The 24070-nt window shown below is 40.5% G+C and overlaps 1 protein-coding gene across 1 annotated transcript; it reads left to right on the top strand.

Annotated features, from left to right (window-relative positions):
• The first annotated feature begins 1960 nt into the window (after nt 1-1960).
• On the top strand, nt 1961-22816 carry HACD2 (3-hydroxyacyl-CoA dehydratase 2). The gene is made up of 7 exons (XM_083864879.1): nt 1961-2106; nt 7953-8070; nt 8359-8377; nt 11065-11153; nt 17114-17235; nt 17914-18092; nt 18786-22816. The coding sequence occupies exons 1-7, from the start codon at nt 1976-1978 to the stop codon at nt 18866-18868; spliced, it is 741 nt and encodes a 246-aa protein (XP_083721005.1). The 5' UTR covers nt 1961-1975; the 3' UTR covers nt 18869-22816.
• Nucleotides 22817-24070: the final 1254 nt, after the last annotated feature.

The raw sequence follows: 24070 nt of genomic DNA, 5'->3' as shown, positions 1-24070 counted from the left end.
CTCTGAGTAATTGACTCCAAGCTGTATTTGACCTTGAATTTTTTGTTTTGTTTGAAGAACAGAATTCTATTCCACTGAAGAAAGGTATTTTATGTACTTAAAACCCCGTCTCATTTTCCCAGCTGTGGTCTAATAAAAGGCATTACTTCTTTCTATAAACCTTGCCTTCCCTGTATAATGAAGAATATATATATATAGTACATATACAGAGTATAAAGAAATCCACTCTTGGGGTATCATACGGCTGAAACCCCAACAGCAGAGGTTATGCAAGACACTGGTACTGCCCAAGGCAGACTACTTAATTCTCCTTCTATTTCTTTTGTATGACATTCAGTCTTCTCAAGAGACAACGGAGAATTTGGGACTGGCTGCTGTTTTCCACTTGTGCTTCTGGATTTGCAGAAACTTAATTTACTTAATGACTGTCCTGCACAACCTCCTAAGCATCCTGTGCACATTTCTGGTTGATGAGGAAACCTTTGTTAATTGCATGCAGTCGGCTGGGTCCCTGCTTCCCTTTGCTGACAAGGATGACAGCTCTGGACTGCACAGCCCTCTCCTCTGCAGTGACTGTTGGACTCTGCAAACAGAAATTTTTATTTTTTTTACTTGCATACATGAATAATGAATGATTTGTTTCTCTAAAATTTCTTGGTATGTTTATTGAAATACTGCACTAAAACATAGTTGTTTGAAAATGGAATTCTCATAAATCTTCTTTGTATTTTGAGCCCTGTTCTCTGCAAGAGACACGCACATGAATTTATTAGGCCACAAAAATACTTCACATGGAAGCAGAATTTTCTGAGATGGGGGCTGAGGCTTATGCTGTTATTCTGCACTGCTCATAAAGGGACTGCACCATGACATGTATGGGAAATAAACCGAGAGATGTTTATGGGAGTGGAGAAGAGGTGTTTACAATTTCTGCAGGGAAGGAAAAAAAAAAATCTTCTGTTGTGGCTGTTCAGAAGGGCAGTTCTGTCTGCCCTGATGTGGATGCTTCCATGTTTGTTGCTGGGACAGTAATGCTTTCCAGGCTTTTGCTCTTGTAGGGAGCTTCAGCAAGAAATGAGTTACAACTTCCTATTCACACATCACCACCGAACGGTCAGGGTGGGAAGAGGCTCTGGAGATGATCCCGGCCAACCCCCTGCCAGGGCAGGGTCACCCCAGCGGGTGACACGGGAACCGTCCGGGTGTGTTTGGAACGTCTCCAGAGAGGGAAACTCCGCGATTTCGCTGGGCAGCTGTTCCAGGGCTCTGCCACCCTCCCTGGAAAGATGTTATTCCTCATGTTGAGGCGAAACTTCTTGTGTTTTAGTTTTATGGCCATTGCTCCTTGTCCTGTGCTGGGCACCACCGAGAATTCTGGCACCATCCTCCTGACACCCGCCTTTGATTTATGTGCATTAATGGAGATCACCTCTCAATCTTTCTCCTCTAAACTATATTATAAAACTGATGAAAACCTACGAGATATCCCAAAAATAACCTTACCAACTACCGCTATTAAGGGCAGGGCACACACGTTTTGAAGCAGCCCTGTAAGGCCCGCGGACAGGGGGTGACCCCCGCCCGGGCACAGGGCCGGGCACAGGGCTGGGTACATCCCCGGGCCCACAGCCCCGGGCCCACAGCCCCCGGCACCGCCCCGGGCACCCCTGGCACAGCCCCCGCCACAGCCCCGGCCGGGCACAGCCCCGGGCACCCCTGGCACAGCCCCCGCCACAGCCCCGGCCGGGCACAGCCCCGGGCACCCCTGGCACAGCCCCCGCCACAGCCCCGGCCGGGCACAGCCCCGGGCACCCCTGGCAAAGGGCCCGCCACAGCCCCGGGCCCACCGCCCCCGTTCCCGCCCCGAGCCCGCGGGCCCCGCGCCTGCGCAGAGCTGTCCCCGCCCGGCCCGCGGGAAGTCCCGCCCCGCGCCCGCCGAGCGCCGCCGGAGCGGGCGGGGCGCGCCAGCCGCGAGATGGCGGCGGCCGGGAGCGGCGGGAGCCGGGCGGACAACGGCTACGGCGGGCAGCAGGCGCGGCGCAGGAAGGGCCCGGGCGCGCTGGCCACGGGATACCTCGTTATCTACAATGTGGTGATGACGGCGGGGTAAGGACCGGGCGGGGCCGCTGGCGGAGCTCCCCGGCCGGGGCCGCCGGCGGGGCGCGGGGCTGCGCTCGGCCGGGCTGCGGCCGCGGTGGGTCCGGCGGGGCAGGGCAGCGCAGCGCAGGGCGGCTGCCGCAGGGAGTGGGGCCGGGCCGGGAGCAGCGGCCTCTCCCCCCGTGCTGCACCGTTCGTGGGGCTGCACCGCCCGGGTGCCGGGTGCGGACGGGGGGCTGAGCTGTGCCCCCCGGGCTGTGCCTCGCACTCCGGTAACGCTAAAGCGCACAGCCGGCCCCTCGCTCGCTGCTCCTCGGGCTGGACAGGGGCTCCTCCACGCCCATGCTCGGCCGCCTTCCCGCTGTCCCGGCTCTGCGCCGTGTGCGGTGACCGTAACCCCGCTGGAGCCCCGAGCCTGCCCCTGTGCGGCCCGTGCCAGGCCTCGGCCGCCCCCGGCCCGCTGCGGGCCCTCAGCGCTGCCCCCGGCGCTGCCCCAGCCCCCGGCGCTGCCCCAGCCCCCGGACATGCCCCTTCCAGAGCGGGCTCTGCACGGCGGCTCCACCGCGTGTTCCCTGGACACCGCCGTGCCTTGTAATCGACACCTTAATTCGCTCTGCGGCAATTTCCACGTCCAGGTGGCTGTAGATTCCTCGCATCGCTGTGTCCGTGGTGTAGATTCCAGCAGTTTTCACTAGAGAGGTGATCCTAAATACAGGGAAGTTACCCGCAGCAGTAGCTGAAGGCAAAGGTGGTGAGCCCTGCAGGATTTCTCCATAAACTCTTCAGCTGCTCTGTAATTTGAGGTTGGAAGCTGCTTTTGGGACGTGTGAGCTCCTGGACCAGCTTGGTGCTCTGCCCTTGTCCTGTGTGGCAGAATGCAGGCTGGGGCCAGCTGGTGCTTGCTCAGGTGTGCTCTTAGGTACAAAAATAAAAATAGCCACAATTGGGGACTCTAAAGAGAAAGGAGACTTTTTTTTTTTTTTTTTTTTTTTTAATTAATTGTGGCTGTGGCGTCTCATTGGAATCCAGATAAAAATAAAACCATATTTTAAAAGATTGAGGATATTTGGGTGGGAGGAGAAAAGAGGCTTTAAAATGGATCCCAAATGAGCGTGTTTTGTGCTAGATAAACCCTGGCAGGTGAGGAGGTGAGCAAACAGGGCAGTGTCATGGTTGGGGGGGAGGTTAGTGTAGAATTAATATAGATACAATTCTTTTCAATAAGGCAGTTGGACATGAAGATTCTTGTCTTTGCTGGTGGCAGCTGGTGCTGTTTCAGCTTACAAGATATTTACACTCGTGTGATCAAAGGTAGGGGAGCAGGGAGAGCTCAGTTCTTGTGAGGTGCTTGGTACACCCATTACCCAACAGCTGTGATACTGTGAAATGTTACTGAGCAGGTTTATGGCTCCATAGGACATTTGCAGGGTATTTCACTCAGAGGGCAAGGATAATTACCCACCAGTTTGATTTAAGTAATCAAAAATAATTACATGAGGAAAACGACACATTGCAGGCACTCAGTAGGGCTTTTCAGTTTTGCTGTGGTGTCCCTGCACAATGTTAACAAGTTCACCTCTGAACTCTTCTAAGAAATAAAAGCATTTCCCTGCTTATTTTGCTGCTTATTATGTGCAATTCAGTTGTGTGTTTATAAAAGATATAAAAAACCTGAGAGAGAAGCTGTGGTATAAATGGAAAGTTTTCTTTCAAGTGGTCATGAATTTTTTTGTCATGGCATGCAAGCTCCTGAGCATGGGAAATTTCTATTTCTTCAGAAGAACAAATTAAAAAAAAAATTGAGCACTGGAAACTCAGAAATAAATAACACAAACCTGTATTTAGCTTTCTGTTGTCAAGTAAATCTTGATTATCATGTTACCCATTTTCTTGATTTACACCAAGCCTCTTGGAAAATTCCACTCTTGGGTGGATGTGATTTATGGTGCTTTAACATGAGGTGGTTTTTTCTGGACATGGTTGTGATTATACAATTTCTGCAGTTTGGGGACTTACCATATGAATTCTGTGGTCATATCTCTGTTTGGTCTCTCACTTTTGGGGTAGGTCACCAAGGGCTGTCATTGTTCATTTCTCTTCAAATGCATGAGGAGTTTGCACTGGACACTGCTGAAATTCCACAATATACAAGATTGAGCTTAGGAAAGAAGCTCAATTTCTTTCCTATTATTGTGAAGCCTTTTAAAAAGGTAGTTTTTCTGGAGTTGGTTGACAGAAGCTCAGTTGTTCAGATGACAAGATCAGAAGATTGATACACAGCAGTGATTGTTTACTGACCCCATGTCAATCAGGGTGCTCAGACTTAGTTTCTCCAACTGCACTGCCTTGGAAAGAGAATTGTGAAAAGAAAAAACCAAAAAATTCAAGGTGCCCAGATGATGAAGTGGTGCTCTAACAGCACATGGGATTTTTTTGAAGTGGTTTGTTTGGTTTGGTTTACAAAAGGCTTATAAACTGAAGCACACAACAACATTGATGTGCAATAAATAGATACTAAAGTAAATGTTTTTAAACCATAGTTGCCTTAACTATTAACTTTATTTAAAATGGATCAAGTAACAGTTGAAAAATCTCAGCATAGCTACTGTATTTACTTTGCATTTATCTTAACTTAGCTAAAGAAAACACAACTTACTCCAAAAATAATAGATCTTGTTTCCAGCTTTATGCTGCAGTGCACGTAGTGCGTGGATTCCTGCATAAAAAAAAAACTTACAATGGTTTTTACAAGGGCAAAACAGCAGACAAAGCATGTGCACCTGTGGATCCATGGCTGGAGCTGCATGCACTTACCATTTGGTTCATGGTTTGGGTGTTTGGGGTTTTGTTTTTTTTTTTTTCAGAAATGGGACTCACATGATACAGCAGGGGATAACCAGTCCTGCAGTTGGTTCTCAGCTGTTCTTGCTCATGTTTTGTTGCCCGTGGTTTAAAGCATTAAGCTGCAGAAAGCTCAGCATCTTGCTTCTCTTGTGTTCAGGCAGACTCTTTTCCCATCACAGTGTCAAGCTGTGTAGTCGGGCCTGACCTGAGCATGGGGAGCTCATTCTGGAGGCATAGAAATTATTTTTCCTAAAAACTGTATTTGACTGAAATCACTGAATAATGCTGGGTGGGGAGAGAGAGCATGCTGTTAGAGCTGAGTGTAAATGTTAGATAAGCTGCTTTAAAAGTGATTATGTTTCTTATTTTAAGTCAAGTGCTGTAACTGACTAGTACTTCTGGGTATAAGTAGCTGGTGGTGGTATAAACAATGAATTTAAAAAGGATTTCACTCAACCAGGTCGATGGTAATGTAATAGCTTTTGAATTTGCAAGAGTTTGTGTTAATCAGTGTTGAGCAAAGAGTGTTCTGGGTTATGAGTTTCATTGTCCATGTCTTCAGTGAGTGGTTGTTGAGAGTCAAAGTACACTTCTCCCTTTCATGTGCACTCACTGCATAGCTCTGCTGTATTCTCTTGCATAAATGTTACAGAACCTCTGTAAACTTTGCATAAGAAAATGCCTTTTTATGACCTGTGAGAGAGTCAAGGGAGTATAGCCTAAGGACCTGAGCACAAAGCTTGTCTATCAAGTCTGACCAAATGAAAGTAAAAAAACTCTGTGTGTGCAGTATTCATTTTTCTTATTCTGGATTAATCAAAGAATGGTAATCATCCAGTCTGGAGTTTACAGACAGGGTAGCAGTAATTTAATGAAATGTAGCTCCAGCTGGGCTGTCAGGTAGAGTTCAGTGTGTAGCTCAGAGAAATGAGCTTTCATGACACAGTTGTGCCTTTTGCTCTCCTTCTGAACTTCTTGCTGAGTTCCATTTTCAGCTGATATTCCTTGGTTTCACCTTCTTCTGTTCCATTTTGTCTAGACTTAGAGAGTGACGAACTATTTAAGAATCACAGAAGCAGGACAGAGGTGCTAAAAGCTTCAGCACAAACTAGGCTCAGCTTTTAATTTCATGTGGATTAATGCTCTGATCTGTATCAAATGCTTTTTGAGGGATAGTAAATGGAATGGAAAGTACAGTCTTGCTGGAGTCAGTGATCTGGCATGAGGGTGGAGATGAGCAAAAGGCTGGAGCTCTTCTGGGAGCCGTGGGATTTACCAGTCTCTCAGTTCAGATGAGAACTGTTTGCAGGCACAGCCAAGAACTGGCATCTTGTGCAACTGGAGAAATTGCTCAATTCAGCAGTTTCTCAACAAACATGGGAGATCAGGAAAAAGCAGAGAAACTTGACAGATAAGAAGAGCACAGAGTCAACCTGCTCTGATTTCCTGTTCTAAAGAAGAAGCAGTTGGTGTTGCAGGGGAGAATCACAAGTACTGTAGTGCTTACTGGTTTATTCTACACTGAAGTCCAAGTACAAAATGAATCTGATTTATTCTTTGTAAACAGCAATTATTTGGCAGATGTTTGTCCTTTTGTTTCGCAAGATGGCTTTAACTGAAATAACTTGTCACTCTGAAAAAGGGAGAACTTGTTTCTCTTTCCCATTTATCTTCCCCACTCCCCCTCCTTTTCTTTGGTGCATGTCTTCCAGAAGTTAAGTCAGAAATTAATTAGCCTTCTTTCAGTTCTGCTAACAGATTTTGTTACAAACACAAACTGGGATGCCAGAGTTACTTATTGTTGAAAAATCTGAATTTCACTGTGTTTCAAACAATTATTACATTTAGGATAATATGTGCAAATCCTTTGCAATATCCAAGCTAGTGTGGTACTTGTAAGACTCTAATATGCTGTAAATAAAGGGAATTTCTTCATCATCCCCATTACAAAACCACAGCTACACACTTTTTTTCCAAAGGGTAGAAACGATTGCGTAGTCAATGGGCTTGCTACGTGTCTACACATTGAATTGTTAGCAGAGACACTCAGTGATTTACACGAGGGGTTTGGAGGGAGATGGAGGTAAAATTGGGTGGCATTCAGGGTGGTGGAGTGTAAGACAGACAGAATGAGCCTATCAGTGAAAAGTTTGCCAAAAGCAATCGGAACTTAAAATTAACTATAGATGCTATTTCCAAATGGAAGGTGTTTGACCTGGGTTGACCACTCACCTTGAGTTTGTGGCTTGGCATAGACTTGACTGAAGAATTTCTCATATTGTGGGCAAGCACCAGCTCTGGACAGCTGTGGTAGTCAGTGAAAGCTTCATCAGGATGAAAATTTTTTATGTTTGTTTAAATTATTTGAAGGAAAACCAGCAGGGTTAACAGGTCACGTTGTTCACATACAGTTGCAGTTAAATGGGCACTACTTACATAGGCCCAGATATATTTGTTGGTTAAAAAGGAAAACTGGAATGGGAATGGCCATGCTGCCTTCAAGGCTTCATCAGGCTCAGTTTCCTTGCAGTTATTTCTCTATAACTATTTCTCATACAATGTATGCTACCAACTAATCTGGATGATCTCTCATGAAGTCTAGGGGTTTGCTTGGAACTGAAATGTTAAAATCAGTGCCTTCTGAATCTTGTTTATGTCAAGCTGCTATAAGTTGGTAAGAGGTCTCTGACTAGCTGTCAGGGGGTTTCTGCTTAAACTAAACAAAATGTGATGCCAATCTGCCATGAATACATTTCATAACTAAATTCAATAGAGCTCACTGAAAAATAAATGGAGACATTGGAGATATTGATACCATGTTGGTGCTGAAAAATGCTTAAAAATGCATCATCCTTCACTTGGATAAATTTGTAGAAGATGTGAGTATTTAATATTTCCAGTGTTACAGAGTTAGTGTAATTCAGGACAATTCTGCCTGTTGCTTTTTCAATGATCAAAAGATTTCTTTTCATTTATGCTTTCCTTAATGTCTCCTTTTTTCTCTCTTTCAGGTGGCTCGTTATTGCAGTTGGTCTAGTTCGGGCGTATCTGGCTAAAGGCAGCTACCACAGCCTTTACTATTCAATAGAAAAGCCCCTGAAATTCTTCCAAACTGGAGCTTTGCTTGAGGTGGGTGTAGTTCTGTTCCCTGGCGTTATTAATATTTGCATGAATGTGTTGTATTTCTTACATTCACTTAAATTCTACTGAACAGTTCACACAAAAGCTGAATTTTCCTTTTAGCAAGTCGTGAGAGGGTTTTACTGTCTCCTATTTAGCTTGGGCAGCAGAGCTAAATATTAATCTTAATCATTGAAATGCAAATACTGAATCTTAAGCTCTTGTAACAGAACTAAGTGTTTGTTTGAATTGCTTAATTTGAAATGTTAGTGATTTGAATTTTTCTTTTTGTTCTAGATTCTGCACTGTGCACTTGGTAAGCTTGCAAATTTTCACTTTATTATTTTTATAGAAGACTGCACTTTTAGCAATATATTAGCAAGAAACGTGTTACAGTTTGTGATTGCTGAATTTAATAACTTACTAATTTTTGTTTGAAATACATTCCAGTTTTTTACTCCCTAATTTGAGAAGTCAGAAAACAATAAAACAGTGCTTCAGCACCTATCTGAATGTTCACTAGCCACTATTTAACGAGTAAGATGGCATTGAGGTTCCTAAAGCTGCAGCTACAAACTTGCTGATTTTCACCATTGTCCAGACAGCCACATCCTGTAGGGGATGTTGGATTGTAGGTTCCTGGTGAGTTCTGTGGGGTGTTTTAATAACCAAGTGAGGTGTTGGGAAAACTGGTGCTAGGAACGTGTCAGCAGAGGGCAGTCTGGTTCTGTGGCTGATGAAGTAGTTCTGACCCTCCTGAATCATCCAGTTACTCTGAAAAAGCCTTAAAAAGGCAGTTCATAAACTGTGCACAGGTCATCCCAAGAAATGGTCTTATATACCTCAAATTAATGTAAAGGCTTTTCAGAGTAAACTGTTTGTATCATCTGTTTGCCTGTGCTGTCAAGGCAGTCCTTCCAATGGTGCTTAATTTTACTAAATCTCAGTTACTGTTTTTTACCAGAGTAAACCATAATTCTTTTAAAAATGGTCAAAAATTAATATTAAAATGTGCCATTTTTAAGGTCTTATTTAACAAGTGACAAGAAGGAAAAGTTAAATTTTCCAACACTGGAGAGAAAACCTTGCAGATAAAATGCAGGTTTTACCATCCTAAATCCATAATGTTCTGCTATTTTCTTCATTTAAACTGTTGTGCAGACAGCAGTGTTTATGAGTACTAAATCTAAGAATGTAAAAAATGTAACTGGATTATCATTTCCTGACAGTTGGGTGTCTGTGTCCATCAAATCAGTGAGTAGCAGGAGAGAGTGCTGTGTTTCACCTTCCAGGCTGATGCAGAACAGCAAATAAGATGATTATACAGCCTGCCTGTGTGCAAAACTAATCATTCTGGCTCAGTTGATTTGAGGTGTGGATCCATTTAGCCCATATTATCCTTAGTAGCACAATTTAATTTTAGAGAGAGCCATTAGGGGAAAGTGGCAGCCTTTTATGCCGTTATTGTTCTATCTTTTTGCTTTCCCTAACAAAGCTCTTTCGCAAAAGACTGGTTTTCTTATAACTGGCAGTGGATTATATTTTTTTCTGTTAATGGAAGTGTTTGTCAGCTAAATAAAGTGAGGGGGTTTTGCACAGCCGGATGCACTGCTGCTGTCTGCTGCAGTCCTCCTGACTGTAGCAAAAGTTTCTATGCAAGGAGAAACAGGAAATTTGCAGATTCCTTTGCCCCTGCTGAACTAATTGCTCTAACTAGAGCTGTAATTCTCTGTCAATAGAAGAGCTTATGTGTGACAGATGGCTGTTTGTATCAGCATAACTTTTCTCTCCACATCTTTTCAGTAGAATCTGAAATGTTAGCATCTGTGAGGCAAGTCCTGCAAAATATGAAGATTGATAGGGGAGTGTCTATGAGCATGGTTGAGGACAGGACTTTGACATATGACAAAGATTTTAAAAGTGCAGCTCTCTACCTGGAAAGGAGGTAACTTATAGCCCAGAGACCAAGACAATGTGATAAAAGTGAAGAGAACTATGTCTGTAGGATTTTCCTTTTTCCTCTCAAAGAAGCCAAACGTATCAATGAAAATAATTCAACTGAAACTTGCTTTTGACTTTTCTTATTATTTCTTCCTATTTCTTTTTCCTCTTTAGTCTCTGCATCTTTCTGTTGCATTGCTTGTGGTTTGCAATAGCTTTACAAGCAGTTTTTACTGTATCTCAGGAGCTACACCTGCTCTTTATCATGTAGCTATTGGAAAAAAATAAAACTTGGTGATGCAAAGTTTAGAAATTTTGTGTAATCTTGCAATCTAAAACTATTCCTGCCCTGTCAGACCTGGCTGTGTAGGGTCCTTTTAATAACAGGCCATTTGGCACCTCAGAACTTGCTGGAACAACCAGCGATAGCTGCTTCCTTGAGAAAATCTTCAAGTGTCTTCTGTACCTGCCAGTGCATCAGCTGTTCCCTGGGGTTTGTTAGTTGTGGAGTTGGTTTTTTTGGTTGGTTGGGTGGGTTTTTTTGACTTGCATTTCCAGGAAGGAAATACAAACTTTCCATCTATCAAAATATGGGCTAGATCAGTGTTTCTGAAAAGAACTTTAAATTTTTTGTGACTGTTTTTTTTAAGATATACAATGCAAAACATATTTATTATTTTTACATTTTAAATCACAGTAATGAAGAGTATCTTGGATATTTTAATCAAACAGGATCTATTTGAATGACTGTATCCCAGAAGCTGTTTGATTTGAAATTATCTTATTGAGCTGTTCTGTGTATTGAGGAATGTGCTGTGATTGCAACAAGATCAATTACATTTGTTTGCATTTTGATGCAGAAAGCCTTTTCAGGGAATTACACTGTATAAACACACTGAAAGACTGACTTCATATTTTCAAATTAAAAAAAAATAAAAATGAAATGCTTTCCTTCCAGAAATGTCAAATAACTGGACTTAGATTTAGCTGTGTTATATCTCCCCACCCCTGCCTCCCACCCTGGTAGTCAGGAATATTTACTAATTGTAAAATATCTTCCAGGCATTGTTCCCTCTTCTGTTGTTCTGACTGCTTTCCAAGTGATGTCAAGGGTTTTCCTGACGTGGGCAGTAACACATAGTGTAAAAGAGGTAAGTCAAGCTACAAATTGATAGAAAACTGTTGATCCATGCTGAAAAGCAAGTGTTGGTTGCTGTCTTATTGTCCTCAAAATGTCTTCTGTTTGTATCTCAACGTGGGAAATTGTTCATACAAATTTCTGTGGATCAAAAGAAACAAAAATAGATATGATGTCATCTTTTGTTGACAGTCAAACGGAGCGAGGTCTGATTCTCTCCCTGTAAGACATCCAGCTCCTGGACAGATTCTGCAGTCCTTACTGACAGTCAAACAGGTCCCAGTGTGTAATACAGAACACAGAATTTTGTACAGCCTTCTAGTGTTCATCTCATTAGTGCCATAATTAAAAGCAAAAATCTCGTTGCCCTCCTGCACATGTAATTCACTTCCTGTGGTACCTGAACTCCCCCTGAATTGTTTGTGCACAGCAGTGCCTCCATGCTCTGCATTGTCACTCTCCAGGATAGTCTTTCCTCTGTTCTTCATTTAATTTTCTTATATTCAAACATAGGTAATTTTTGGGGACTGTGTTTTTTTTTTCTCACTGTTCACCACACCAGATAGTGCTGCACTTTATGCAGATCTCTCTAGAATCTTTTGAAAGCCATGTTTTTTCATGATTATTCCTGACAGCTGTTTTAAAAATCTAGATAGACTTTAATTGGTACAGGTTGTGGTGACTGACTCATGTAATCTGAATCCTTGTAGTAGCCCAAATATGCTGCATCTCTGCTGTAACTTGAGACAACTCATCTTACTGGTTTTCTTCTCATTAAAGAAAGAAATTAGTCTCGATACCAGTGTCAGCATGGGTGCCTGAAATAAGCATCAGTTATTTTATGCATAAGATTATTTGTGACTTAACATGGAGAATGTCTTAAAGAACTTGTCTTATTACGAAGTCTTGAAGGAAGCTGCTTTCTCTTCCTTCTTCCAAACCTGTTGTCAGATCATCCATGCACACGTAGAGTAACATAAGCCACTGTAGTTCCTAGCAATTGACAGTCCTCTCTGGTATTGTGGTGCTTGTTCATGTGAAGCTTTAATTTCATGCTACTTAAAGTGGAGAGATGTTATTTTTCTCAATAAACATAAAACCTATTTTGTAATGGACTTCCCTGTTAATTCACCAGAAATAAGTACTAGGCTTTGGAAAAAAAAAATGCAAGCCTTAATCTCAAGACATTAGATTTTATATATATGTATAAAATACTTTAAAATAAATACTCTTGGAGTTTTGCTTGTTATCTATATGATGTTGGGATATCTGGTGCTCCATAAAGAACAGTGATAATCTGTTTTTATTAATTGTCTCCTGGTTTTGAAGTTACTCAAATATTAAAGGTTAGATTGGATGGATTACAATTATTACACATGTTGTCTGTTAGACATCAAAGAAAAACCTGTAATATAATTGTGGGTTAAGTTTTTTTGAAGCTTATGCCCACATTCTCACCAGAGAAAACCAACAAAATAAGACAAAATGGGAGCAATGACTTTAGCCAAATATTTGACTTTTAACAAGGATTCTTTCAACAGTATTCCATGCAGATTTTTTTCCCCACACTTGTGTGGTCTTCTGGTTAAAGTCTTGCAAGAGACTGTATTTATTATGTGTTACTCTTTTAATGTCTCAGAAAGTGAGTATAAGGATGGCGAGGGTGAGGAAGCCTGTGATGAGTTTCTGACCTGTGACTTGAGCAAATAAATCAAATAAGAGGCTGTATTCTTACCCCTCCCCTTCCCCCAACCAGGGAGCCTGCAGGCTCACCTGGGGAGATGTGTTGTGAGTGTCACAAGTGTTCTACTTTCTCTGAAGGGCTGTCTGCACAAGTGAGCTCCATGCTGAAGGCCAGGATTAAATTCTCACACAGCTTTATGGAACTTGTAAGCGATGCAGTTGCATGATAAGGTTCTTGTAAAATAAAACGCAGTTTTCCTCTTTAACTTTTTGATTGAGACTTGTTCAGTATCTTGCTTTTCCAGACTGTTTTCATATATAATACAGCTAAAAGAAGGAACGTGTATTGCATCCCTCCTTCTGTCAGGATACACTCCTAGAGATGTGATGTGATTTGAAGCATGCTTCCTGCCACTAACGTGTTTGTGCTTTTTGTTGACTTCAGTGCTGATGTGTTGTTAAACTCAATATGAAATTATTCACAATAAATGTTAAAGCATGGCAAATGTTAAAGCACTGCACACTGAGGTTCTCCTTACCTGCACTGTAGGAGCAGTTGTTGGTGTTGCGGAGGGCCTGGCACATCATCAGTGCTGGCCATTGCACCAGAAAGGAGCCAGTTCAGTGTATTTTACTGTTTCCCCTGCAAAGGAGAATGGAGAATGAGCAGCCTGGTGTGAAGGGCTGGGAATATGTTGGCATAGGAGAATGGAAAGTGTCCTTCAGTTCTAGAGAGGTCTTTTTGAACTTGTGTGAGCAATGAAATCCTCTGGTTACGTCATGGCAGGTCTTCATGGAGTTCCATTCTGATAGATAATTCTGCCCCCAGTTCTGATGAGTAATTAAAAAATGGTGTCAGCAGGCATTTTTTGCTTATCCCATTGGGCTCAGTTACAGAAAAGTTGCAAATAAGTGTAATATACATTTAGAGGAACTTTTGTAGAACACACAGGCAAGAGATGCTGTGAAAATAACATATATAGCATGCAGAGCTGGTAATTGGGACTCGAGTGTCTGCAGTTGGGAATTGGTATCTTCAGTCAGTAGTGAAGCATACTTACTTAAAAGAGGGAAGAACATCTTAACTTGGGATATTTAGGACTAAGTTGTAGTAAAAGGTCCATGCTGGAAGGGTCAGAACTCTGAATGGTTGAGTACAGTTGAAAAACCTGACTCATCACTGCTTTACATCTATGTAAAATTAGAGCAATACCATACAGCACAATAGTCTGTCAGGCCCTTTGTGCCTACTGTGAAGCTTCTCTTTTTTTTTCCCCTTTCATTTTATGTTTTATTTTTTAATTACTGTACCAGAGAACCAGCTCTTTGGAGAGAGACGTGCTGTTCCAATATTTTCCATCATTACACTTGCATAGTGCTGCTGGTTTTGCTCTTCTGCATTGGATTGCTTAATTATGTGTTTAGCTGAAATTTTCTGCAAATTTGTCAAACTGTTGCTCTTAACGTAGAGAAATTTCCCTTTCCAATCTTAAGGAGAACATTAAAAACCTCTCAGGCTTTATTTTGTCAACTCCCAGTTCTCATCTTTGCATCCTAAAAGACAGTGGTTTTTTTATATTTTAGCAAACACTGTCTGCTATTCACAGTATTTAAGAAAAGCTAAAATATATTCAGGACTCTCCTTGATGATATGTTGGCTTGAAGCACATGCCAAAATATTGTGCCTATTGTTTGATTGACCCCTATTAAGAGAGTTGGACAAATGAGGTGTAAATAAAGTATAAAATGTCTTTCGACTTATGTCTAACACTTCCTTGAAAGACTGGCATGAAAAAAAAAAGTAGTAGAAGAAGAATTAAATTCTCAGGGAGCATTGGCCTTGGTGCTTTATTAAAGGTTTACTGTGTATTTGTCCTCTCTTCAGCCTGGAAGAGAAATTATGCAAATGCAGCATTAGTAATGGCTAAAAGAATAAGACTCCTGAGAAATTGTTTTGTGAATCAGTTCCCAGGGGTTTTATAATGTACATCTCAGTCATCTTTATCTAAAGTGTTGAAAAACTGTCAGTGCTCAAAGAGATGTTCTGATAGTGACAGACTGGTGACAGTTCTGAGTGTGCAAGAAACAGACTTTAAAATGATAACCACCACTTTCCAGTCTTCTTTCTTCCTTAAATAGGGACACAAGCTATGAAGGCACAGTCAGTGATTCTTTAAGTGACCCGACAGGGTTGTGTGTTCCATAATGGTGTGAACTGTTTTAATAATTTAAAATACAAAGGAGAGGGGGGAGACCAGACCTTGAAGGCAGTGTTAGAGATGCCATGTGATACAACTGGACTGTAACTGCTGTGATTTTTCTACTTCCATGTGTGTGATTCACTGTTAGCGTCCCAGTTTCTTGTCCTTGCTCATATCCTTGGATACGACTTCAAGCTACAAACTTGTGCATTTTGACTTTACCATAGCTGGGAAAGAAGTGGGATTTAAGCACAGGTTGAAGGCTGTTACTCACAGGTTTAGGTGCACTCATCACTAAGCTGCTACTCCCGATTTGACCAGAAGATGCAGCTCTGGAGTGCTTGTCAAGCACTTTCCTCCTTTGGAACAGCAGCATCTGGGAACTGCTGTTCACTTCTCCGTGTTGAGAACAAAATCTTGCTTATAAAGCAGACCTCAAATAGGATTAGGATCCTGCAGCAATGTGTAAAAATAGATTTGGTCTCTTCTCCGAAAGTCTTAAAATAATTTTTGGATTTTGCTCTTTTATGATGATGTAAGGGAGATTAATATATAAACAAATTATCAGAATGTGAAAAAGAGTAAGATGCTTTTGCTGCAAAATGCAGTAAAAAGTGACCTGAAATGTTACATGCAGCAGAACATAGATTTACAGCACAATACAGATTACCAGCAGCTCTGCATCCCAAGATAGCTCAAGATTTCTGTATAATTTTTTCTGGGTTTTGCAGTCTGTAACAAAGCTTTTTTGGGTAATGTCCTTGGAAAAAAATTCCCTTTTTTTTAACCCGAAAGTATATGATCAGTCCCCTCCTATTAAAAATTTTCTGTTTGTCCATATATATATAAATGTTCTTGTTCTTTTTTTTTTTTTCTATTGGTTTGTACTTTGTCCAAGATTAATAGAGTGCACCACCCACATCTCCTGACTTCCTTTTCCCTTTTTTCAAGAGTTGGAGGAAAAGAGAAAATATGGGCCCCTGTGGTTGAGCCCTTTTCGTTCCCACGGTCCACTGAATTTGGGCTCAAGGTGCTCATACAGCTGGGAGTTCTGTTGAGAGGGGAGGGAGGGAGAGACGGAAAAGGCTGTATAAAAATCATGTCTGCTCCCTCAAGAGTTTGTACTGTGGGTCAGTGACCCCATATATACTTGATCCATCTGGAACCTGAACCTCATAATGATGCTCCATAATCTAATAAATATAACTCTTCATTTTAAAGTACATGTTTTTGAGGATTATAAATATCACAGATAAAGGCAGTTCATTACAGAATATTTTGAGCTTAAAGGGACCCACAAGGATCACTGAGTCCAGCTCCTAAGTGAATGGCCCATCCAGGGATTAAACCCACAACCTTGGCATTATTAGCACCACGCTCAGACCAACTGGGCTGAAATCAGGGTTAAAATGTGGAGGGAGTTACAGCTGGTTCACTCAGGTGTGACTGACATAAAAGCTCCCAGAGGTGTAAAGCAGTGAAACATGATACTGCCTTGAGTGTAACATTAGAGGAACTATGCTAGTTAGAATAAGCAGAAAATGGAGCAAGGAACAGATTCAGATACCTGTCAAGCTTACCTGAGGTGAGACAATCTGAGCATCATTCTTCTCCCAGTCTGAGGTCTGATGTTAGCTGTTTTGCTGCTGCTCAAAAGTAGGACCCAGTTTCTGACCAGAGAAAGGAAAACTGCTTCTGCTCAGAAGTACCTTGAACTAGTATCAGAATATCAGGTGTAAACCAGGTATCAAGTGTTAGACCATTCTTTCTGTACTAGCAGACAATTGTAGAACAGAAATAGAAGTTGGCACTCTATAGGAATGTGAAGAGTTGAAAATTATACTCAGAATTTCAGGAGTTTTGTGTACCAATTTACCTTGCACAGAATATGAGAGCTTAAGTTACCCAATCATGAAGCAGAGCTTTACTGTTGTTACTAATGTTGCTTTTAAGCCCATTCTTGGAGTCTGTTCTCTAAAATCATGCAGTAAAGCAACCCACAGGAATTGATTTCTGTGAGGTTTTCTTGGGTCTGGTGAGTGACTGGTAATGCTCAAGTTCATACAAAGCCTTTTTTCTGTTCTCACAGGTACAAACTGAAGACAGTGTCCTCTTGTTTGTAGTGGCCTGGACCATCACCGAGATAATCCGTTACTCTTTTTACACGTTTAGCTTGTTAAACCATCTCCCTTATCTCATCAAATGGGCCAGGTCGGTAGCATAATAAAAAATTACAGCCTTAAAGCACTGATCTGACAGGGCTATTTATCTTGTAAAGTAGTTGCAGTGCAAAAAATTAGATTCTGCCTTCAGGTAATTGCCCTGTTTGTGAACGTGACTGCCTAGCTTCTTTCCAGCAGATTTTCAGGCTACAAAAATCTATTGCATTTCAAGCTGGAAGAGTTGTTTGTCTGAAGTCAGTTCCATTTACAAAATAATTTTTTGTCAGAAACTGATATTTAACAGTAAGGGATGACAGTAAGTAAACTGACATTTAGCAGGAATTCTTGAATCCAGTGGTTGTCCTTGAAATAATATTTAATCTCATTGATTAATATCAACTATGTTTGGTCCCATTTTAAATAGTAAAATGACCTCTACCAAAGACTTCAGAAATCAAAGTAATAAATTGTGTGTATGTGGAGAATAGTTTTAAAGATAGTTTTTAGATTTTCAGACAAAATCTTTAAATATTTCCAAACTATTGCTGATTTGAATACTTACCTTGCAATAATGTTCATACCTTGCCATGCTCTAATCAAATAAGACTTAAGAAAAATAAATACTGAGTGGAGAATTCAAAATCTGAATATCTGTAATATCATTTACCAAATATTTTGTCTGAGTTTGTCATAACTTTTAATTCTTTCTGTGTATGTTTCCTTCTAGGTACACTTTGTTTATAGTATTGTATCCAATGGGAGTCTCAGGTGAATTACTCACAATATATGCTGCATTACCCTTCGTCAGGCAGTCTGGCTTGTATTCCATTAGTTTACCTAACAAGTACAATTTTTCGTTTGACTACTATACATTCCTGATCCTGGTCATGATCTCTTACATTCCAAGTAAGTATGAGTTTGTTAGGTTTCTTAATATTAACAGCTGTGCTGGGAAAAGCAAACAATTGGGGGATTAACATACACAGAAGTAACCAATTTAGCCTGCTGATGAGCTTGTTTAATTTTTGCATGGTTCATAATGGTTTAGTATCTCATGGAAATTTCAGCTTTTGCTGTTTGTGTATGTATGTTTTCCATCCCCTGCTTTGTTGTTCTGCAAACATACTTTGTGCCATAGTCTTAGAAATAAGAAGAGGAAAAGCTCTAGAGGGAGAGAGAAGAAATAGGCACTGATATGTATAAAATGCCTTAGAGTCTGAAAAAGTGACACTAGAATTACAAAAAAATCAAACAAATCTGGAAATTTCTTTTGAAGGACTTTTTCTGCCCTGCAGTCTGTTTTCTTTGTATTGTGTGCATGCAGTTAAGGCAACTTTTGTCATCTGCTTCTACATTTAGAGTTAAATAAGGCACTTTACATTTAATTAAGAATGTGATTCCTCTAGCAAAAAAATTAATAGTACCTGAAGTCTAAGAACAATGCCAGTTCATCTCTTTAGAGTGTAAAAAGCAATAGATAACAAGTAAGAAGTGGATAAGCACATGCTCTAATAGAGAATTAGTGTCCTTGACCATGTGACTGTGCATCCTGCAGGCCTCTCTTCACACTTCATTGACTTGAGTCTGTTTTCTCCCCAGTATTCCCTCAGCTGTATTTCCATATGCTGCATCAGAGGCGAAAAGTACTCTCCCACACTGAAGAACATAAGAAGTCAGAGTAATTCCAACTCTTTTTCAGAACTTTTCAAACATCAAAATGCTGCAGTTTTTCGATACCCAGCACATTTGTAAAGAGTATACCAAGATAAGTCAGAGGTAAAAGACCAATAACTTAGCAAGAATAACCAATAAATCTGATTTCAGTGAAATTCCAGGATGTCAAACGTTGAAATAATTTTCAGCTTGCAGTGCTTCAGAAAACTTAAACTTTATATGGCTTGGCAGTTAACCTTTTCCTTAAATGATGTGCTAAATGGTTTTCATTTATTACTAAATGCCTGAAGGTTGCAGTATGAGTGATGAAGTTGTACCCACTAAATGCCTGAATTGGGATTATATTACTGATACCTCTTTTTTTAAGTGCTTGACTGCATGCCAGAAACTGTATGTATTGCCGTGAAAGCAAACAATGTGCTCTGGAATACTTCAGGATAATGTCAGAGACTTCAGTGAAGAATGTAATCTGGGCAAAGTTTTGAATTTAGAAAGGTAGGTTGTGTATTTAAAAGGTGATGGAAACGAGAACAAGAAACCAATTACGGAAAATGAGGGGAATGTGGTTCTTTAGGAATTTAAACAATATGGTGTCTGAGCAGAGTGTGTTCTCTGAGGATCTTGTTTAAGCTGATCACTCAAATGCTAATATTAATTCAGAGGCTGTAATTCTTATCTGAAACATTAAAAATACCCCAAGTACTGCATTCCTGAATACATTTTTACATATTAAAACAAAATAAAATTAATACTAACTGTAATACTTCTATTAGTGGTATCAGTAATGAATCTAAACAATATAAAGAGGTAGGCCACCCAGAAACAAGGTGCAGTTCTCCCTTTTTTACTATAAATTATCATCTCTAGTCATTGTCTGTGATACTCATCTTTCAGTCCTGAGGACTACTTGGTCTGCTGTGTTTGGGGGCCTTGTTTCTTATCCTGACTTTTCTCAAGTGACTGAGGTCATCACTGGCACATCCAAGCAGGCAGTTCCAGGCACTCAACTTCTGAAGTGTTGCAAAGTCATAGTCTGCTCCTTGCAGAGCAGATTATCTCACATGTTACGTGCTGCCTTTGCAGGCTGGATAAGCCACCCTCACCTGTTCTTTGGAAAAATTGGAAGACCACAAAAAGTTACATTCTCCTAGGTGCTTTCTCTGAGTTCTCAGGCTTAACCTTCCTTTGGGAAGGTAGAAGGAAAATGAAAGAGCTGAGAAAGTCTTGTGATGAGGCAGAAAGCACTAGTGTTGTGTCAGCTGTGCCCCAAGTCTAGCAGAAACTTCTGATTGAGAGTAAAAGGACAGGGAATGAAAGGAACAAAAGAAAGGGAAATTAATGGATGTCCAAGCAGAGGCAAAAGGAAATGTAGGTTATGGCTTTTTTCTGTTAGGAATTGATGGCCAAATAGTCCTGTCTGCATCCAGTCAGAGTCACTAGACAAGACCATATGGGCTTCTCTGGCTTCCCTGTTGTTCCCTGGTTTAGTGCATAGATGAGGAGTGACCACTCCTGTGCTACCTGCAGTGCTGCCTTGAGCTGTGCCTGCCAGCACCTCCCCTGGTATGGCCCAGCTGTGTCTGACATATCCCAGCTCTCCCTAAACACAAGTTTACTCGGGAAGTACTGAGGACACAGACTCTCTGGTCTAGCAGTTGGGAAGAACTGGATTTACAATTAATTTAGCTTTATGCTTGTCAGAGCTATAGTTAAAAAAAAACAACTTGGCATTTTTCAGTAATTTTCTTTGGCTCAATCAAAGGGACTGAATTTTCCTAACTCTGCCTATATAGAGCCTTTCCTGTTCAACACAAACAGGACTGTTATAAGCAGAGAGAGGAGACAATAATAATCTTTGATTCTGTCTTCAACATTTTGGAGCCAATTATTGACTGGATTAAAAAACACAGTTGTAGCAAGTTGGGGGTTGGTCTTTTCTCCCAAGTTACAAGCAATAGGACTAGAGGATACTGCCTTGTGTTGTTCTAAGGAAGGTCTAGATGGGATATTAGGAAAAATTTCTTCATGGAAAGGACTGACAAGCATTGGACCAAGCTGCCCAGGGAAGTGAATACCATCCCTGAAGGTATTTAAAAGAACAGAAGATGTGGTGCTTAGGGACATGGTTTACTGGGATTTTGCAGTATTACAGTAATGGTTGGACTCAGTCTTAGAGGCCCTTTCCAACCCAAACAATTCTGTGATTCTATTACTGTGGCCATATACAACCTCAAAATTATTTTGGATTCAAAGATGCAACAATTCAGTTCATTTCTGTTTTAGGTTATGTGCTTTGTTGTAGTGATCTGAGAAATGTTATATTATTCTGAACTCATTGTTTGAAAGTGTAAACTTCCACCTCTGAACAAAACATCTCCTTTTTGCTTATACTTGCTATTAAAGAAGTTAATGTCAATATTTCTGAAGGATGTCATCTAAAAGATCTGATTTCCTGATGTACTTAGGTTACTGGATATTGTCAATGCTCAGCTCCTGAACTTTTCTTAATTTGATTTCTGTGCCCAAATAAAAGATTTGGTTTCAAATTTGTTGGTCCAATTTAGAGATAAAAAATGGCTGTGATGAAACTCCTGCATGAAACAAACTCCTGGCTCTGTTGATGAGAAAGATACAGTACTGATCTACATCAGATAGCACTGGCACCATGGAAAAGCAGAGCAAGCTGCCAGTAGGGAGAAAGCTTCTACAACCAACACCTTTGCTGAATAGGGTTTATTATGGAATATTTACTTTATTGAAAATATCAATTTATGACACAAATGCGAATAAACTATGGCCTTTTAAAAGAAAATGGAGTTACTTTTCCTTTCAAAAGAAAAAGAAGTTGCTTTCACAGTAAGAATTCTTACCAGCCAAGTTGATTTATAAATTATATTCTGAAGTCTGAACATGCAGTGCTATGTACAGAAATTCAGCACTTCATCTTGGAAGTGCTTTTTCAAGTTTTTTCCTCGGAAATCACTGGAAGGTAATCTTGAGAGAGAACTGTAATGTGATGCCCTAAAACTGTTTGGGTTGTTCCCTAATACTGACTTTGCTGACACATGTGGGGTTTCTCCTCCTCATAAAAGAAGTTTCCCCTCATCTGTCACTGAAATTGTAAAGTGGTTTCCATTAACTCTATCCTAGAAGCTTTGATTGGTACTTTGTCACAAATGCAGAGGGGTTTATTTTTCCCCACGGACTGTTCACTTGGCTTGCATGTTCTCTATCAGCATATCCAGACCAGCAGGCCTCCCCTGCTTTGGTACTCTCTGTTGTGTGCACTGGTTCAGTTGACAGCACTTTATGTTCTACCATGCCAGCTCTGAGTTAGTGACTACCCTCCAAAAGACCAAGGTTTTCACCAGTCTGTAGTTTACAACTGGAATTGTAGAAATGTTCCTATTTGTAAATTACAGTAAGAATGCAGGTTACAGTGCAGGTAAATTGTAATTTTTCACAATGTGATATTTTTATCAGAGGGTTTTTTCCTTATCATTATGAAGGTTGGCATTTGTGTGGACCAATCTGCAGTGTCATTTTAAAACCTATCTTTCAGCTTAAAATTTTCATGAGTATACATCAAATCATATGTTTTGATGTATATGCCAGTGAAACTTAGGTGAAAACTATATACAGTCATTTTTGTATTTTTTTCTATGTTGTGAAGAATAAAATTGTAATTTTATAAGTCTTGATTCACTAAGATTATTATAAGTTAAATGTATTTTTTGTATATTTAGGAATCTGGTATTACCTGGAGCTCTGAAAGACTAAGCATAGATTTTTTTATGCATGGTTGAAAGATATTTCAACTTGATAATGCAGTGAAATGGTTTGTATGCTAAAATACTAGTCTGTGTTGTTGCCTTGTGAAATTGATTCTGTGCTCTCTGCCTGGATTTGGCCTACTGATCAGTGATACTAATTGCTATAATCCAAATAAAATAATTCTGAACAAAATACGTTGTATTGTTACTGTTTAAGGAACAAAAGCAGATACAAGTTTCTTTACAAGTATCTGCTTTAGTGCTGTATTTTTATTCATTTGTATACAATGGGTACCTTTTAATTTACAAGTTCTTTTAGCATATGTAACTCTGGAGCTCAAACAAATAAGAAACTTCATACTGTTATTAGTGCTGTGCTTTCCACATTCAAAAGAAATGCTCATAGCAACACCTTAACTGACAATGTCAACACTCACAACTTCCTGAAGGATCCTCAATTGAGTGTGAGCTCTTTGTTCTCCTGCTGTTATCTGTACTCTGGATGCTGATGGTTTCCTTCAAAAACAAAACTTGAGTATTATAAATATAGTGGAATGCCTAAATAATGCAGCAGAATACTTCAGAGTTCATTTACTAAATATAATATGTCTGCTACCATGGCAATGGTGTTAGCATTTTTAACACTTCCTGAGAGAGATTTAAAAACTGCGTCTAGATGGCATTAATGCTCATAAATAACAAGTTACAATCCTCTGATAGGAACTGAGTGGTAGCTGCAGAGTGAGTGCTATTATTCTAGGCATATGCTTGTCATAAGATTGCACAACTACAGTGATGTTTTGTTGACTGAAGATGGGATGAAATGGTGTTGTCATGCCCAGCATCAGCACGTGTCCTACGCATGATGGCTGTGACTTGGCACTGCTGTGTAATTAAAAACTCGGAGATTCTGTGCTGTGGAGAGGTGCTGAGCTCTCTGTTTGTGCCTTACAGTAACTATCTCTGGCTATTTGTGTTTCCTCTCTGCATTTTGAAAACTGTGTGTGGAAACAGTTTTAGTTCCCTAGGGAAACAGTAAAAAGTCTGAAAAGCATAAGAGTTTTGTGGTTGTCAGCAAGTTAATGTCACAATAATGTGTAAGGCTCATCTTAAAGCATTGGCAGTTCTTGACGTAAGACTAGAGGAGGGATCTGTGCCGGGCTGCTGAATATAAAATAAAAAGGTGTGAATATCTGTGTGATTCAGTTTCATGTGATGTGAACTGAGCATTTCTTCAGTGGGGAGTGATTGATTCAAGCCACTCAACTGCCTGGAACTTCCATTTAATATCCAGTGGCTTTTAAATTCTGCTTCCTGTCTCCTAAACAAATGCTCTTCCACACTTGTCAAAAGACTTAAAGTAGTAAGATAATTAATAAAGCTTCTTAGGTGGTTTCTGAAGTCTGCCTTTGAAGTAGTTGCAATTTCAAATGTGGA

The sequence above is a fragment of the Zosterops lateralis genome (genome assembly GCF_965231275.1).
Source record: "Zosterops lateralis genome assembly, chromosome: 7".
In the NCBI taxonomy this organism is placed as follows: Eukaryota; Metazoa; Chordata; class Aves; order Passeriformes; family Zosteropidae; genus Zosterops; species Zosterops lateralis.
This window is presented reverse-complemented; position numbering and strand designations above follow the sequence as displayed.